We start from the raw sequence: 15,247 nt of genomic DNA, 5'->3' as shown, positions 1-15,247 counted from the left end.
CATATATGCCTGTACACACACATACATCTCTGCAGCAGGCCTGTGCCACCAGCACCTTAAAGCAGTTGGGATTCAGCCTCACTGTGGCGTGCCATCCTTCTCCACAGGGCACCCTCCTTCTTGCTCCATCCTGGGGGGCCCCTTGGCCTGGCTCTCCCTCTGCACAGTGTGTAAGTGGACAGTGTGAGTGCTGGGGTCCTTTCCCACCCCCTGGCTAGGGTCGACAGCCCCGTGCTCAGGGTGATGCCGCTGGATGTGTTTGATGACCTGGAACTTCTGCTTGGCCTTGTAGGGGCAGTAGCGGCAGAAGAAGGGGTGCTCGTTGGTGTGCGTCAGGTAGTGGTGGCGCAGGCCAGCTGCCCAGCGGAAAGCCCGCCCGCAGGCGTTGCACACATAGGGCTTCTCCTCACTGTGCTTCTTCAGGTGAGTCTTGAGGAGAAAGCGGGTCTTGAAGGCTTTGCCACACTGCTCACAGATGAAGGAACGGGCTTCCTGGTGCCGTGTCTCCTTGTGCACCCGCAGGGCATCCGCACGGTTGGTGCAGTACTCACACTCATCGCAGCAGTATGGCTTCAGGCCTGTGGCAACAGGGAAGGGGATGGCACCGGGATGGGGGCACAGTGCTCCCCAGTCCACGGGTCTCACCATCCCTATAACAGAGCATCAGTCCCCAGGGACTTCCCCCCACATCCCATTTTGTTAGCAGGCATACCAAGATCCCCATTTCCAAGGCTCCAAACAGTGCCTAGGGTCTGTGCCACCCAAACTTCCCTCCCACCTGAGAGCACTGCCCCCACCCCATTAGCACAGGATGATGTGCTGCCCCCTAAATGTCCTCCTCCATCACCAGCTGGGCCACTGGCAGAAAGAGAAGCATGGAGCAGCCCCAACACCCTCCCTGGTGCTCGACAGCCTGTCCTCAGTGGGCAGCACTCACCTGTGTGCTTTGTCATGTGGTACTTGAGCTGGTTCACCCACTTGCATTTGTAGCCACAGTCAGGGCAGAGGTATTTCCGCTCCTCCTTGTGGATCCGCATGTGATACTGGGCAGGAGGATAGGGTCAGGATGAGACCATGTCCCCTGCCCTGGGGATGTGCAGGGCTCTGGGGTGGCAATGAGAGGCTCAAAGACAGCTCTGACATCTCCAGCTGCATGGGACAAGGAGGGCTGTGTGCTTGCTTGGCAGGCTATGGGCAAGGGGGATCCACAGCAGGGTCAGGATGAGATGCCTGTACTGCTGAGCTGCTCTGTCCCAGCCTGTGGATGGCACAGGCTTTGTTCCCCAGTTTGGTATGTAAGGCAGAGTCAGGTTAAAAAGCCAGCCCAACAGAGCTGAGCACATTGCACAGCCTCACCCAGGTGGCCCCAGGGAGCTCCGGCTCAACCTGGCCATTAAAAAAGTCAATACTTCTTTTAGCAAAACCAGACTATTTTTCCCTCCATTACCCTATGCCTCCATCACCCACGCATTTCCTTTTCCAGGAAAAGCCCTTTACCACACATCAGGATGCTAATCACCTACAAAAACGAGGGCAGGGTCATGCTCTGCGTGCAAGAAAGCTGGAGGTTTCCCTGCACCGTCTAACTGGCACCACAGAGCATGCCAAAGCCAGCAAGCAGCCAAACTTGACTTTGAATGGTGCAAGGCTGCACCCAGAGAAAGTCAAAGATGTCAGTAAGAAAAGAGAACACAGACTGCTGCCCATCTTCTTGCTTTGTTAAAAGTCTCCCTCGCCCTTAAACTGCAACGGCAGAGAAGAAATGTATTGTACTGACATGACTTTTATCTGCTTGTCTCCTATTTCTGTTCAGTATGAGCCACTGAACACAGAGGATAAAACCTCCCCTTGGGAACTTCTTCCCCAAAGCCCTGTGGCTGGATGCCCCTCAAGCCACGTAGACGCAACAGGATACATTCCCAAGCCGAGCTCTTACCTTGAGACGTGAGGGGTCAGCACAGGCATATTTACAGAGGTGGCACTTGTAGGGCTTCTCTCCAGTGTGGATACGGATGTGCCACGTGATTTTTTGCCTGTTCTTGGTGGTGTACTCACAGTCTGAGCACTTGTACACGCGGGTGCCCCCATGGCCCTTCATGTGCTGGTCAAACACAAGCTGGTGCCGGCAGGCAAAGTCGCAGAAGGGGCAGTGCAGTGGTTTGTCCTGGGGGGCAGCTGGTTCGTGGCTCTCCATGTAATGCCGCACCAGCTGCTGCCGCTCCTTGGCTGCAAAGCTGCACAGCTCACAGCGGTGGCTGAAATGCTGCGTCTTGTGCTCCTCCAGTGCCTCCCGGGTGGCGAAGGTCTCCTTGCAGGTGCTGCACTCCAGGTGTGGGTGCTGCTTCTGCACGTGGCACTTGAGCGTGGCCTCACTGTGACACACGAAGTCGCAGCGTGGGCAGCTGTAGGAAACCTTTTCCTCATGCCGCCGCAGGACGTGCTGCTTGAGGGCCGTCTCAGAACTGAAGCGAGCCTCACAGCGGGAGCAGCCGAAGTTGAGCTCACCATGGTGGCAGCTGTTAACGTGGCGGGTAATGTCATTCTGCAGGTAGCTGCTGTAGTCACAGAGTGGGCAGAAGTGGGTGGGTGTCTTCTCATGCACCCGCAGGCGGTGGATGCGCAGCTTGGAGTTGGTGCCGAAAGTCTGGCTGCAGATGCTGCAGGAGATGCGCCCCACGCCGGTGTGCAGGGACTGGTGGGCCTCCAGGCGGTAGCGTCGCGTGGTGCTGAACTCGCAGTAGCGGCACTTGTGCGGCTTCACCCCCTCGTGCTTGATGCGGACGTGCTGCCGTAGGCACCGGGCCTGCTTGCAGGTGAACTCGCACTGGCGGCACTGCAGCTGTGGCCGCTTGCTGTAGTGCTTGCGGTGCAGCCTGCGGTGCAGCCGCAGGGCTTTGGCCACCTTGGAGGTGAAGGGGCAGGAGGTGCAACGAAACTCGCCCAGGGTCACACAGCCCCTCTTCTTGTGCGTCTTCATGGCCCGTTCCTGGTGGCAGGTGAAGGGGCAAGTGGGGCAGGAGAAACGCCTCCTCTTGGGCAGGGTGGCTTTTGGTGGGGCTGCATCCAGTGGGAGCTCGCTGGGCTGGCCTTTCTCAACACTGGGTGGGTCCCCCTCAGGGAGTTCGGTCCTTTGGGGTTCGTCCTCCTTGGGATGCATGATGTGCTTTTCAGCACAGTGGCTCTTGAGTGCCCGCCGGGAGCGGAAGGCCTCAGGGCACAGGGAGCACCAGAACTGCTCCAGGTTCCGGCAGCCATCCTCCACATGGGAGGTGATGGTGGTGACACGGGAGCACACAAAGGAGCAGGCATTGCAGTGCAGCTTCCCTCCCTCCAGTCGGTATTTCTCTGAGGGCTTCCCAGACTGGGAGGCACCAGCAGCTCCACCTGGCTCAGTACCTCCCCTTTTCTGGGGAGGCTCTTCTGCCATCTCTGTGCTGTCAACCAGCAGGGATTTCTCAGAGGCATGACAGCCCAGTGTCTGTGCCCCAGCCAAAGGACTGCCTGCTGCTTGTGTTTTATCAGGCAGCAGTTCAGCTTCCCAAGGGCTCTCAGTATGCCTGGACTCCTCTGAGCCTCCCTTCTCGCTCTCTGCCATTTCTGTACCATTATCACCAGGCTGGTGAGCAGGTTGGCACAGTCCAGGTGCCTCCTGACTGGTTGGTTTGAGGATCTTGTTCTTCAGGATAACTGGGCACTTCTTCAGGAGGTGAGTGTTGAGTCCCCTCTGCTGTTTAAAGCTGGCGCCACACTCACGGCACACAAGCGGGGCCCGGCGGCTCTGGCAGCTGGCTTTGGAGTGCAGGGACATGGATTTCTCCTTCCGTGTGATGTACGAGCACTTCTCGCACTTGAAGACCTGGCTCTCCGACTGCACCACCAGCATCTGCACCCTGCCCTCCAGCACCAGCGTCTCTGCCTGCTCCTTGTCCTGCTTCCGCAGAGCCTTCAGCACTGACTCCGAGCCGCCCCTGGCATTGTCACCAGAGGTGGTGACATCCTCTGGGACAGGCAGGCAGCCCTGTTCACGTGTCTTCAGCATGCTGAGCCAGGCCTCTGGCAGCTTGGCTTGGCTGGTCTCTCTCAGCTCCGTGTCTGCCACCAATTTATGGTGGTCTGAGCATGACCCCTCAAGGTGGCCCATGTCCTCCTTTAGGGCATCTTTTCCCTGGTTGTCTCCTGCCACTACACTGCCCTTCACCACTTTGTCTTCCTGTACATTTACCTCCTCTTCCTCAAAGTCTGGGATGTCTTCAAGTGTATTGCCACTGTCCTCCAAGCCAAGGCCATCCTGGGAGCCCAGCATCTCATAGGCTGCGGGAGGCTCCTTGCAGGACAGCATTTCCACACTCTCTGGCTGGGTCACACAGGCTCCTCCAGTCAAGTTCTCCAGGAGAGGGTCAGACGAGACATTCAGTGCCTCCAAGTGCAAGGTGCAGCTCTCTGCCACATCTTCAGAAACAGTGAGCTCAGTAGAGCCTGTGGCAGCATTTCCTTGCAGGCAGTCATCTTCCAGGGCATTGCCAGCAATAGGACAGCTCTGCTCCCCCTCGCCCACACTTCTCTCTGCCTCACTGCTGCTCTCTGGTGGAGCAGCATCCTGCTCAAGGAGGGGCACCACAAACACTTGCTGGTAGCCCTCTTCTCCCTGAGACTCTGCTTGGGATGGCTTCTCCTTCATCCACTGCTCCTTGCCAGTGAGGGAGGAACTGGCATCCACATGCAGGGCTGCACCGAGCTCATAGCCAAAGAGTGCCTCAGATGAGCTGATCTCCAGCTCCTTGCTGGCGTAATTTTCCAGCCAGTCCTTGTCACCGGGAACATAGCCATGAACCTTGCGCTTGTGGAAGAAGAGGCTGGTGTTACTGAAGGTGCAGTATGAACACAGGGCACAGCGAAACTCCTTCTGCTTGGTGTGCTTGCAGTTCTCATGGTTCAGCAGCGCCTGCTTGTACTTGGTCTGGTAGGTGCAGTACTGGCACTGGAAGACAGGCACCTGGTAGTTCTGCGAGTGCTTCGCCTGCATGTGCTTCTGCAGCTCGTACTTGCGCTTGCAGGCGAAGCCGCACACCTCGCAGATCAGACTTTTACCCTGGTGCCGCAGCTTGTGGCTGCTCAGCTGGTCAGCACGGTGACACCGGTACGAGCACTGGTTACACTGGTATCTGTGGGGACAAGCAGAACTGGTCAGGCAGCACAAGGAACTGGGGCAGGCTGAGCTTAGTCAGGCGTGCTGAGCTCTCTTCCCCCACCCCAGACAAATGGGGAAGGGGTATTGTTCGATTTGCCAGATCTGACCTTTGCCATCCAGACAGCTCTTACCACAGGCCATTCCTCCCTGCTACAGCCCTTGGCACTGCTGGTTCTTTACACCCCCAGCCTGGGGACTGGAGATAGATTACCTGAGTAATCCATACAGTGACCATGTCAGACACACATATTCTCACATGTGCACACCAACAGCACTTCCAGCATCCCTGGAGGAAGGCTAGACCCAAATGAGGTGATAATTTGGCAGTCCTGAACAGGCCTTGACCCACGAACAACAGCAGAGCCATGAACCCAAGCTCAGAGTTGCACCTTTGAGGTAATACACCTCCTTGGTGGCATAGAGACAACAAAAATAGCTTTGCCTCCACAGCACCATGCTGCAAGTTCAAAGACCAAATTTCTTATGCACCAGACAGGGCAGGCCAGACATGAGAAAGTCTGGCACACAATGCAGCCAAGAGAAGCAGACCCCTAGAGCAGGATCTGGGGAGCCTTGACTATGCTGCCAGGCCAGTGGAGCAGGGGGTCTTACCGGAGATCTCCAGTGTGCTTGCGCATGTGGACGTTCAGGTAATGCTTCCACTTGGTGATGTACCCGCACTCGGTGCACATGAAGTTCTTGTCATTGGAGTGGGTCAGCATGTGTTTGGACAGGTAGCTCACATCCCGGCACGTGAAGTCGCAGAGCTCACACTTGTGAGGTTTCTCTCCTACATGCAACACACAAATGCCTTCAGCATGACAGCCAGATAAAGCAACACGGCAGAGAAACCAGCTCAGCAGGGAGCATGCAACAACTTCAGCCAAGTGATCCTGAGGTGGCAAAGCTGGTGGTGGGACCCAGGAGCCCTAACTCAGCCCTGTCTACCCACCCAGGGCCAGGACAAGACACCTTCCCCATCCCAGTTCAGCTTTTGGGACCCCTACAGGGACACCCACCAGTGTGCAACAGCATGTGCCGGATGAGCACCCGCTTGTGCGCGGTGGCGAAGGCACACTCAGTGCACTTGTGGATCTTCTCGTTGGCGTGCATCTTGCCCACGTGGTCATGAAACTCCACAGGGTTGAAAGTGGCATAGGGGCAGAAGCTGCACTGGAGCTGCTCACTGCCCGGGTGCCCCTGCTTCTTGTGCTTGCGGAAAACGTGCTTGTTGGAGCAGATGAAGTCGCACTGCTGGCAGTGGAAGGCATAGTGGGTTTTCCGGTGAGCCTCCATGGCCTCAGCCGTGCCAAAGAGCAGCGAGCAGGCATGGTACTTGCACTCCACCGCCTTGATGCCATGAGCATCCTTGAGGTGACGGACAAACTCCTTCCGGTCCTCTGCGCAGTAGTCGCAGTCCCCGTGGAAGCAGCTCAGCCTCTTGGGTTCGGCTTTGTGAGTCTTCAAGTGCTCCTTGAGGGCCTGGCTGAGTCGAAACTTCTCCTCACAGACGGGGCAGGAGTAAACATCGGAGTAGAAGTTGGAGATGTCCTCGTGCATGCTGGCCATGTGGCGGTTGAGGGCGTTCTTCTCCACTGAGCTGTAGTGGCAGAGTGGGCAGCGATGAGCCTTCTCGCCTGTTTCCCGCATCATGTGGATTTTCAGCTTGCTTTTGCTGGTGAAGTACTTGTGGCAGTTGGGGCACTGCAGGCTGGGGTCAGGGAAGTGCAGGTGGAGGTGCTCCACCAGGTGCGTCCGCTTCTTGAAACACCGCTTGCATTCGGGGCACATGTGGGTTTTGTAGAGGTACTCGGAGCCTTCTGCAACATCCCCTGGGGGAACAGAGGAGGGGGAGCAGTTAACAGGGAAAAGATGGAGAGCACAGGTGGGTGTTCTGTCCCTGATCCAGTTGTGCCACAGTGAGGGTTTATACACGTGCAGTCACACAGCCACCACCTACTCAAGAGGGACTGTTCCCACCCCAAGCCACCAGCACACTTCAGGTGAGCTCTTTCCAGCTCAACACTGGCAAAGCGCAGCCTACATTAGGTCTGCCCATGTGCCCCTGGTCCCCAAAGCCAGGCAGACCTTTGTCTAAACCTGGCAGCATGTGTGAACAGGAAAAGAAGGGATGTATTTGCTTGGGCAGAGGTTGGGGGAACAAGTGCACTGGTACCTGCAGGAGATATGAGGTCACCCATCAGCCTGGGCCACATTTCCCTGCCAGCCCTAAGGATGTGGTGCTTGTTCACAAAGCCTGACCACGTCTTAGTAGGGCCCCACATCCTACCTTTGAAGTGCTGTGCCTGTGGCACTCCAACTTTCTTGGGAGCTGTCTTCCCATTCTCTTTGGCCTCAGCTTCGCAGAGGTTCTCTCCATCCTCCTCTGGTGATTCATCCCCACTGCTGTCGGAGTCCTCTTCTCCAGCTGATGCTTTCTGCCCCTTCAAGAAGTTGTCCCCAGTACCCTCAGGCTTTGCTGGCCTGGCTTCTACTGCGCTGGCTTTCCACCCAGGGTGGCAATTACCTGCCTCCTCCTGCCCTTCTGATGCTGCTTCAGTGGGGAAAGACAAGAGATCATCACATTCCAGGCAAGAGGAAGCCACCCCCACACACATGCAGAAAATCCACCTGGCTGAGATGGAGGGCACAAACATTGCTGCAGGGAGGCAGGAATGCAGAGTTCCCAACCCTCCAGCACTGCAGCTTCACCCCCCACTCCTCCAGTTGTAACTGGGATACACAGACAAAGCCAGCCTCTGCAGCACCCACAGGCCCCAACCCCCCACCCAGCTATACCTGATGGCAGGACGCAGCACTGGTCGAGGCTGTGGGAGTCTGAACTTGGGGGGTCGCCTGTTGTGGGCATCTCAGAGGGGGACTCTATGGTGTGACCCTTCCTGTGCTGCCAGAAGAGCTTAGCATTGGCTGTGATGAAGTCGCAGTGGCCACAGTGGAAGGGGAAGTGTGTCCGGTGGTGCTGTTCCATGGCCTGGCGGCTGGGGAAGAGCAGCGGACAGGCCCGGCAGGCGCAGGACACGGGGGACGCCCCGTGCAGGTGGCGCAAGTGGCTGCGCAGTTGCTTGCGGTCCTCTGTGGTGAAGTGGCAGCCCCTCTCAGGACAGGACAGGGCTCCCAACGGGGCACGGTGGGTCTTGAAGTGCTCCTTGAGTTGGCCAGGCTGCACAAACGCCTCCCGGCAGACGGGGCACAGCAGGCACTCGGAAGCAGAGCTCTCCTGTGTGCTGGCTCTGGGCAGCTCTGAGCCCACAGGGTCAGTCTGGCCCTCACTGGCAGAAGCCAACAGTGCCCCTGGGAGTTCCAGGTGCTCTGGGGGGGGAAGCAGCAGGCACTGGTGCTGGGACAGCAGGGAGGCCTCTGAGAAGCTCTGGCCACACCTCTCGCAGAAGTACAGTTCCACCACTTTGACCAGAACCTCTGCAGAGAGCAAGGGATGAGTGTTAGAAACAGCTTTTGCCAGGCCCAGAGCTTGGGACTGGTGGTTCAGTTCCAGCTCTGGACAAGGAGAATAAACCCCTATTGCCACAAATTACAGTTTGGGAACCACATCTCCCATAAGAGGGGAATACCACCACCCAGGTGACCACGATAACCAGTTCTGTCCCTTTGCACCTTGGAGGCATACAGAAATGAGAGGCTGGTCTGGCCCCATTCCTATTAGGATGCACCCACACCAGATCCACGTGGGAAGCATGCTGGGGGGCAGCAGCCCAGGTGGAGATCTCTGTCTGGTCCCTACCAAGAGCCTGGAGTGACCCTCTCACACAGCATGCAACTCCCGCAGCCACTCTCCCCATCCACACACCCAGCTAGTGCCAGGTCTGTGCCCAGTGGTGGCACCAGACTCATGATGCAGGGTCAGAGATCTGAGGGCACCTGGGACAGGGACCCTGGCCAGACCTTTCTCCCTCTGCTGAATACAGTGGGGCCCATTCTGCGCTCCCTGCATCCCATACCTGTGGCACTGGCCGCGTTGCTCAGTGTCACATTGCCAGCCACTGCCTCGATGAATATTTCCACATTGCTTCCTTCAGAGTGAGCCCCTTCCCCAGGCATCGATGCCTCTGCCAGCAGCAAGTCCTGGCTGGCAGCCAGCGGGGGTGTCCCAGCCAGACCAGTGCTGGCCACACCAGGGCTTCCCACGGCTCCCACCTCTCCTGGTGTGGGCAGGAGCAGCTCCGAGCACAGGGACTCCATCTCCCTGCTGGCACCCTCTGATACAGTCACTGCTGCACTCATTGCCACCAGGCACTGCCTTGGTGCTGGGCTGGATGACCTCTCAGTCTGAAACAGAAGAAAGCACTTTAAATGAGGGACATCCCAGGGCCCAAGAGGATTTTGGGGAGCAGCCTGTGGTGCCAGTCTCAAGGCAGGGTATCTCAGTGCTGGCTCCTTCCTGCTGTGCCTCAAGCAGGCCGCTGGCAAAGCCCTCTGTCACGGGGGAGACAAGAATGCAAGGACACCTGTGCCCTCTCCCTCAGCCCAACACCGCGGGCTTGCTCCCCGGGTCCAGCTGGGCCGAGCCCCGAGCCCACCCTCAGAGCTATGCCCAGTCTCCAGCCAGCAGGTGCCTCCACGAGTCCCGCCCGGCCAGGTCCCCCCCCACAGCCCCTCGCCCTTCACCCCGGGCTGTTCCCAGCCCCCCCAGCCCCTCATCCCAGGCAGTTCCCGGCCCTCCCAGCCACTCACTCCTCACCCCGATCTGTCCCTGGCACCCCCAGTCTCTCGCCCCTTACCCTGGGCTGTCGCCAGGGTCCCCTCAGCCCGGGCTGTCCCCGCCGCTCCGGGTCCCCCTGCCCCAGCACATCTCGGTGGTGGTGTCGGGCGGCGAGAGCGCCGCCCTTTGTGCCTCTCGCGCAGCCGCTCTGCCCGGCCTGGCCGGCCCCGCTCTATGGTGCGGCCGGAAGCGGCGCGGGCGGGAGCGGAAGCGGCGCGGCGCAGGTGAGCGGCGGCGGCAGCGGCGCCGGGGGAGCGGGGGCGAGAGCGGGGGCGAGAGCGGGAGCGAGAGCGGGAGCGGTGCGGGTTCCTCCGCGGAGCGGCCGGGGCTGGGCCTCTGCTGCGGCGAAGGCCGGTGTGGATCCGGATCTTTTGCAGGGGAGGGTGGGGCTCCTGCAGGGGGAAGTTGCGGGACCCTGCCCACCGGCCGCTGTGGCCTGGGAAGGAGGAAGGTCACACCTTGTTCTAGTGGAGGGGGAATTCTGCACCTTGGGGAGCAGAGCGTGTCTGTGCGTCTCGCGGGGAAGGCTCCCCCTCGTTCCCAGTACATGATAGACCTGCTGAGGGAGATGGAGAAGCTTCAGGCCCCGGGAGCATGCGGCTGTAATGCGGATATGGAGGTGCGCCTTCTACCACCGTCGTGTTCCCGTTCTCAGCAGCAAAGACCCGGCTCTTGGCTCAGCCTGGGGATGTGCTTCAGCTTTTTCAGACGATAAACCTTAAATAGTTGTAGTGCTCATGATTTATGGCTGTTTAAAGAATAAAACCCTGTAAATCTCTGGGCTTGTTGTCTTGACTGAAGAAGCTACACATGCTCCTGTGCTTCTTCAAGAGCCTCCTGGCCCTCTCCTGCTTGGCTCACCCAGTGGCCAAGGGAGGAGGTTCCTGCAGCCAGCAGCTGTCTGAACACTTGGTAATAAGCACAGATGTGGGAAATCCAAATGTGCCAGGCAGCCTTTCACCTTGAGGACTGGCCACAATAAAGGCCAGGGAACTGTGGGTGATCTGTTGTGTTCCTTGCTACCATTCAGTCTTTTCTCGCAGGTTTGTTTCCAGAGTGCAGGAACCATGCTGTGGAAAGGAGCTGCTTAACTTCCCACGATGCCCCTTTCTGACTTTGTCTTAGCTCTGAAGGACAACCCATATTTCGGGGCTGGGTTTGGCCTCGTTGGGGTGGGCACAGTCCTGGCAGCAGCCCGTAAGGGGGCCCAGTTTGGACTGGTGGCTTTCAGGCGCCACTATATGATCACTTTGGAGGTGCCCAGCAAGGATAAGAGCTACCAGTGGCTGCTGAATTGGGTCTCCCACCACGCCAAGCACACGCAGCACCTCAGTGTTGAGACGTCGTACCTGCAGCATGAAAGTGGGCGTGTCAGCACCAAGTTCGACTTTGTCCCCAGCCTTGGGAATCATTTCATCTGGTAAGGGAGGGTAGGAGAAAGCAGTTTGGGGATTGAGTGTCAATTTTGGCAAATTGGGGGGCCTATAGAGGCAGCAGAGAGGATCCTGCCTCCTCTCTGGGTCTGGGTTAGGGTGGGGGATGAAGAGTAGCAAGAGCAGCCTGTACCCAACAGTGAAATGATTTCCTTACCTGAGATGAGTTTTCTTAGTGCATGAACCAGGCAAGGCGCAGCCAAGCAGTGCTGGATCATTGTACCCCCACCTGTCTTCCTGCCCCAGGTATCGCAGGAAGTGGATTCGCGTTGAGCGCAGCCGGGAGACGCAGATGATTGACCTGAACACAGGGACTCCCTGGGAGTCTGTCACCTTCACTGCACTGGGCACTGACCGGGAGATCTTCTTCAATATCCTTCAGGAAGGTCTGTAGGGGAACTGTGTGGGGTCCTGCTGGGAACAGCCTACTCCCTGGAGATGTCCAGGGCTTCCCGGGAGATCCTCTTCCTGGCAGCTGTCCCCTCTGCCTCTCTCTGCAGCCCGGGAGCTGGCGCTGCAGCAGCAGGAGGGGAGGACGATCATGTACACGGCTGTGGGAGCAGAGTGGCGTCAGTTTGGCTTCCCCCGCCGCCGCCGGCCCCTCAGCTCTGTGGTGCTGGAGGAAGGAGTGTCAGAGAGGCTGGTTCAGGACGTGAAGGAGTTTATCAACAACCCCAAGTGGTACAGTGAAAGAGGCAAGGCTCTGGTGTGGTGTGCTCTGTACCATGTGGGGTGGTGCAGGATGCTCATGGTCCTCTCTGGAATTGGCTGTGGAGAGATTTTTCCCTGCTGCTTAACTTCCCCAGGTGTATCCTCTTTGCATGCTCAGCACAGTACCACAGCTCGGAGGGAGGGAGCACAGAGCAATCCAGGTGGTTATCCTAAAAGAACACTGTCTTCTTAGGGATCCCCTACCGAAGAGGCTACCTGCTGTATGGTCCTCCTGGCTGTGGGAAAAGCAGCTTCATGTGAGTATTGCCAGCTGCCTGACAGCAGTTTACCCACCAGCTGCCTGCTCTGGGCCACAGCAGTCTTGGATGAGAGGGTGTGGATGAGTTTGGGTTTGGAATACAGGAGTGAGCTGTGCCTTACATGTGGTGCCTGTTGTAAGCATTTGCATTGCTGGCGCTGTGACAGGTGAGGGTGACAAGCCCTTTGTGCCCTTGCTTTGCACAGTGCTGCATGGCATGGGTGGGCTGAGCAGGGGCTTCCGCCTGCCCCTCAGATCTGATCCCTGCTGGGAAAGGACCCCTCTGCCCTCTCCCCTACTGCTGGGTGGAGAAATCTGATTCTTCCTTGACTCCGGGCTTTCCCACTGTGATTCACCCTTGTGGTTTGTGTCCTTTCCAGCACAGCCCTGGCCGGGGAACTGGAGTACAGTATCTGCCTGCTGAGCCTCAGTGACCACAGCCTCTCTGATGACCGGCTCAATCACCTCCTGAGTGTAGCACCGCAGCAGAGCATCATCCTGCTAGAGGATGTGGACGCTGCCTTCGTCAGCCGGGACCTTGCTGCTGAGAGTGAGCACTGCCCCTGTTCCTGGGTCAGCAGCAGGAGGGAGGTTCCCTGGCTGTACCAAGAAAATGTTTGGACTCTGGGCTGCTCAACCGCACCAACAGAGACCAGGAGTGGGGGAATGGGGGAATCTCTCAGGCCTCAGGGTCCAAACTGGAGCTTGTCTAGTTTTGGCTAGACTGTAAAAGGAAATTTGGATCCTTTATCCTCAGGCAAAGGTCATTCTCCTGCCCAGCTACTTTCAGCATGAGGGAGAAAGTGGCTTTCTCTCATTCTCTGTTTGTGTTCCCATGGGTCCGTGCGGGCAGGGGAGGTGAATGTGCTGCCAGCCAGGCAGAAGGTCAGCCTCCAGGCAAGGAGTGAGTGGGGAGCTTGGCATAAGCCTCAGGTGATAGGAAGGTGGCCCGCAAGCCAACGGCTACTATCTCAGACACCTCTGTTCCCAGACCCGGCTGTGTACCAAGGCATGGGGCGCCTGACCTTCAGCGGTCTCCTCAATGCACTGGACGGCGTGGCCTCCACAGAAGCCAGGATTGTCTTCATGACCACCAACTATGTGGACAGGTCAGAGCTGCCCCCTGGGAGGGAGGGGAGTGGGTAGCACAGGAAAACCTTGCTCCCTTTTGCTGGGCTTTTTTTATTCAGTCTGCCAGCATGAAGACTGGGGGTTCAGATTTCCCACATCCTCCCTTGGGATGCAAATCCCTTGACTGCTAATCAGGATCCCTTTTGCTGGACCCTCAAATGCCTACTTGCTGTTCAGAACATGGTTGTGCCCTTAAGGAGTGGTATCACCTTCCTGTCTGTGGGGAGCTGCAAGTTTGGGGGTTGTGTCCATGCTGTGAGTGGAGTGCTGGCCCCATGTGCAGCCCACTGGGTTGGTGGGATGCACCCTGGGACACTGCCTGCTGTGCTGTGGCAGGCTTGGCTCACTCTGGACCGAGCTGGCCTAGGGGTTTGTTCAGAGGTTGCTCATGGGACAGAGATGGGCAGAGCTGTTTCCAAGGATGTTCTTGTCCTCCTTTGGAGTCAGTCCTTCCCCAGCTCTCTCCTTTCTTTTGGGTTGACTTCCCCCTCAATCTCCCCAGGGATGAGCCTGCTTTCCCCCTTTACCATCTCACAGTGCACAGCACTTTGCAGATAGGACATGGGTTGTGCTAGTGTGGACAGGGGCTTCCTGCAGGACCCACCCTGCACAGATGCTTCTGATCAGGTTTCCCAGGCCCCCCCCTTTGTCTCTTGACAGGCTGGACCCAGCCCTGGTGCGTCCTGGCCGTGTGGATCTGAAGCAGTACGTGGGCCATTGCTCCCACTGGCAGCTCGCCCGCATGTTCCAGCGCTTCTACCCCGAGCAGCCCCTGGCTGCAGCCCAGCGGTTCGCGGAGCAGGCGCTGGCCGTCTCCAAACAGATCAGCGCTGCCCAGGTGCAAGGCCACTTCATGCTTTACAAGACAGACCCTGAAGGAGCCACTTCAAACATAAGCTCCAGCCTGCTGTGACTGGGGGCCAGCTTTCCCTTGTCACACTGAGAGGGCTGGGACAAAGATGTGATTGTCCTGGGGATACCATGAAGCTGCTCACCTGCACAGGCCAGGTCTCTGCTCATTTCTACCCCTCTGATTCCTTGGTTTTGGAGCATCAGAGCTGCCAGCCTCACAGCAAAGGAGGGAATCTGGCTCTTGCTGCTCCCTAGACTCGGGTGCTACAGTGTGCCTCATGTTGGGATTGCTATAAGCTACCAAGGCTCCTGGTGTGAATCCCCTTCCTTGTGGGTCAGCCTGGAGGTGCTCCAGAAGGGCATTTACCTTTGGGCAGGACATTGGGGTTCTACACTGCTAAAAGCATCTGGTTTTTTTAAAGGACAGTGGTCTCACTGGTTTGTGAATATCCTCTGTGAAGTGCACAACACAGCTTTTGTCTCACTGGTCCATTTTCCTGTTAGTTGCCCCACTATCCAGCTGCTGGTCCAGAGCCCTCCTGACCAGGGCCTGGCCAGGCCAGTACAGCAAATCCAGAGTGTTTCTAAAAAAAAAGCAGCTCCTAAGAGACAACTCATTGTTCCTCGAGCTCCAGGCTGGTGCCGCTGGTCCTGCTGAGTTATGATGTCCTGCTGAGTTATGATGCCAAGCCACAGATCTGCTTGGATATTGTTCCTAGGTGGACATGACTGTTCTTCCCACCAGAGGAGATGTGGGGCCCTGGAGCTGTATAAGGGCAGATGAGAGGCTTTGGCCAGTTACAGCATATTTTCCCAAGAGCTCTCCCCTTCCAGTCCCTCTTTCAGAACCCTGAAAATCAGTTGTCCCCAGAGCCAGTCCTGTGTTAATGTGGTCAGTTGCATCACCTTGCTGGGACTGGAGGGAATGGGTTCCA

At 57.7% G+C, this 15,247-nt stretch overlaps 2 protein-coding genes across 3 annotated transcripts; one reads left to right on the top strand and one right to left on the bottom strand.

Annotated features, from left to right (window-relative positions):
- Positions 1-33: 33 nt before the first annotated feature.
- ZNF142 (zinc finger protein 142) lies at positions 34-10,012 on the bottom strand. 2 transcript variants are annotated; one of them, XM_082285351.1, is made up of 9 exons: positions 9,946-10,012; positions 9,166-9,493; positions 7,988-8,626; positions 7,479-7,742; positions 6,208-7,020; positions 5,801-5,978; positions 1,937-5,162; positions 938-1,043; positions 34-578 (listed from the first exon to the last, which is right to left on the bottom strand). In XM_082285351.1, exons 2-9 carry the CDS (start codon positions 9,446-9,448, stop codon positions 79-81), a joined length of 6,009 nt encoding a protein of 2,002 aa, XP_082141477.1. In that variant the 5' UTR covers positions 9,449-9,493; positions 9,946-10,012; the 3' UTR covers positions 34-78. The 2 variants fall into 2 exon arrangements, with proteins under 2 accessions (XP_082141477.1, XP_082141478.1); XM_082285352.1 differs by having other exon boundaries at positions 7,479-7,739.
- Positions 10,013-10,132: 120 nt separating this feature from the next.
- On the top strand, positions 10,133-14,710 carry BCS1L (BCS1 homolog, ubiquinol-cytochrome c reductase complex chaperone). The gene is made up of 8 exons (XM_082284906.1): positions 10,133-10,150; positions 10,970-11,346; positions 11,606-11,745; positions 11,860-12,054; positions 12,264-12,327; positions 12,710-12,879; positions 13,321-13,438; positions 14,121-14,710. The coding sequence occupies exons 2-8, from the start codon at positions 11,027-11,029 to the stop codon at positions 14,371-14,373; spliced, it is 1,260 nt and encodes a 419-aa protein (XP_082141032.1). The 5' UTR covers positions 10,133-10,150; positions 10,970-11,026; the 3' UTR covers positions 14,374-14,710.
- Positions 14,711-15,247: the final 537 nt, after the last annotated feature.

The sequence above is a fragment of the Coloeus monedula genome, assembly GCF_965178545.1.
Source record: "Coloeus monedula genome assembly, chromosome: 7".
NCBI classification, from domain to species: domain Eukaryota; kingdom Metazoa; phylum Chordata; class Aves; order Passeriformes; family Corvidae; genus Coloeus; species Coloeus monedula.
This window is presented reverse-complemented; position numbering and strand designations above follow the sequence as displayed.

Bases quoted from the DNA above. Each gene is read 5' to 3' on its own strand.
- ZNF142 (XM_082285351.1), bottom strand. From the start codon at position 9,448: ATGAGTGCAGCAGTGACTGTATCAGAGGGTGCCAGCAGGGAGATGGAG. The intron at 5,979-6,207 runs GTGGGTGTCCCT...TGTTGCATGTAG, and splicing joins GCACATGCTGTTGCACACTG to GAGAGAAACCTCACAAGTGT. The intron at 5,163-5,800 runs GTAAGACCCCCT...TTGTCCCCACAG, and splicing joins AAGCACACTGGAGATCTCCG to ATACCAGTGTAACCAGTGCT.
- BCS1L (XM_082284906.1), top strand. From the start codon at position 11,027: ATGCCCCTTTCTGACTTTGTCTTAGCTCTGAAGGACAACCCATATTTC. The intron at 11,347-11,605 runs GTAAGGGAGGGT...TTCCTGCCCCAG, and splicing joins CTTGGGAATCATTTCATCTG to GTATCGCAGGAAGTGGATTC. The intron at 11,746-11,859 runs GTCTGTAGGGGA...CTCTCTCTGCAG, and splicing joins CTTCAATATCCTTCAGGAAG to CCCGGGAGCTGGCGCTGCAG.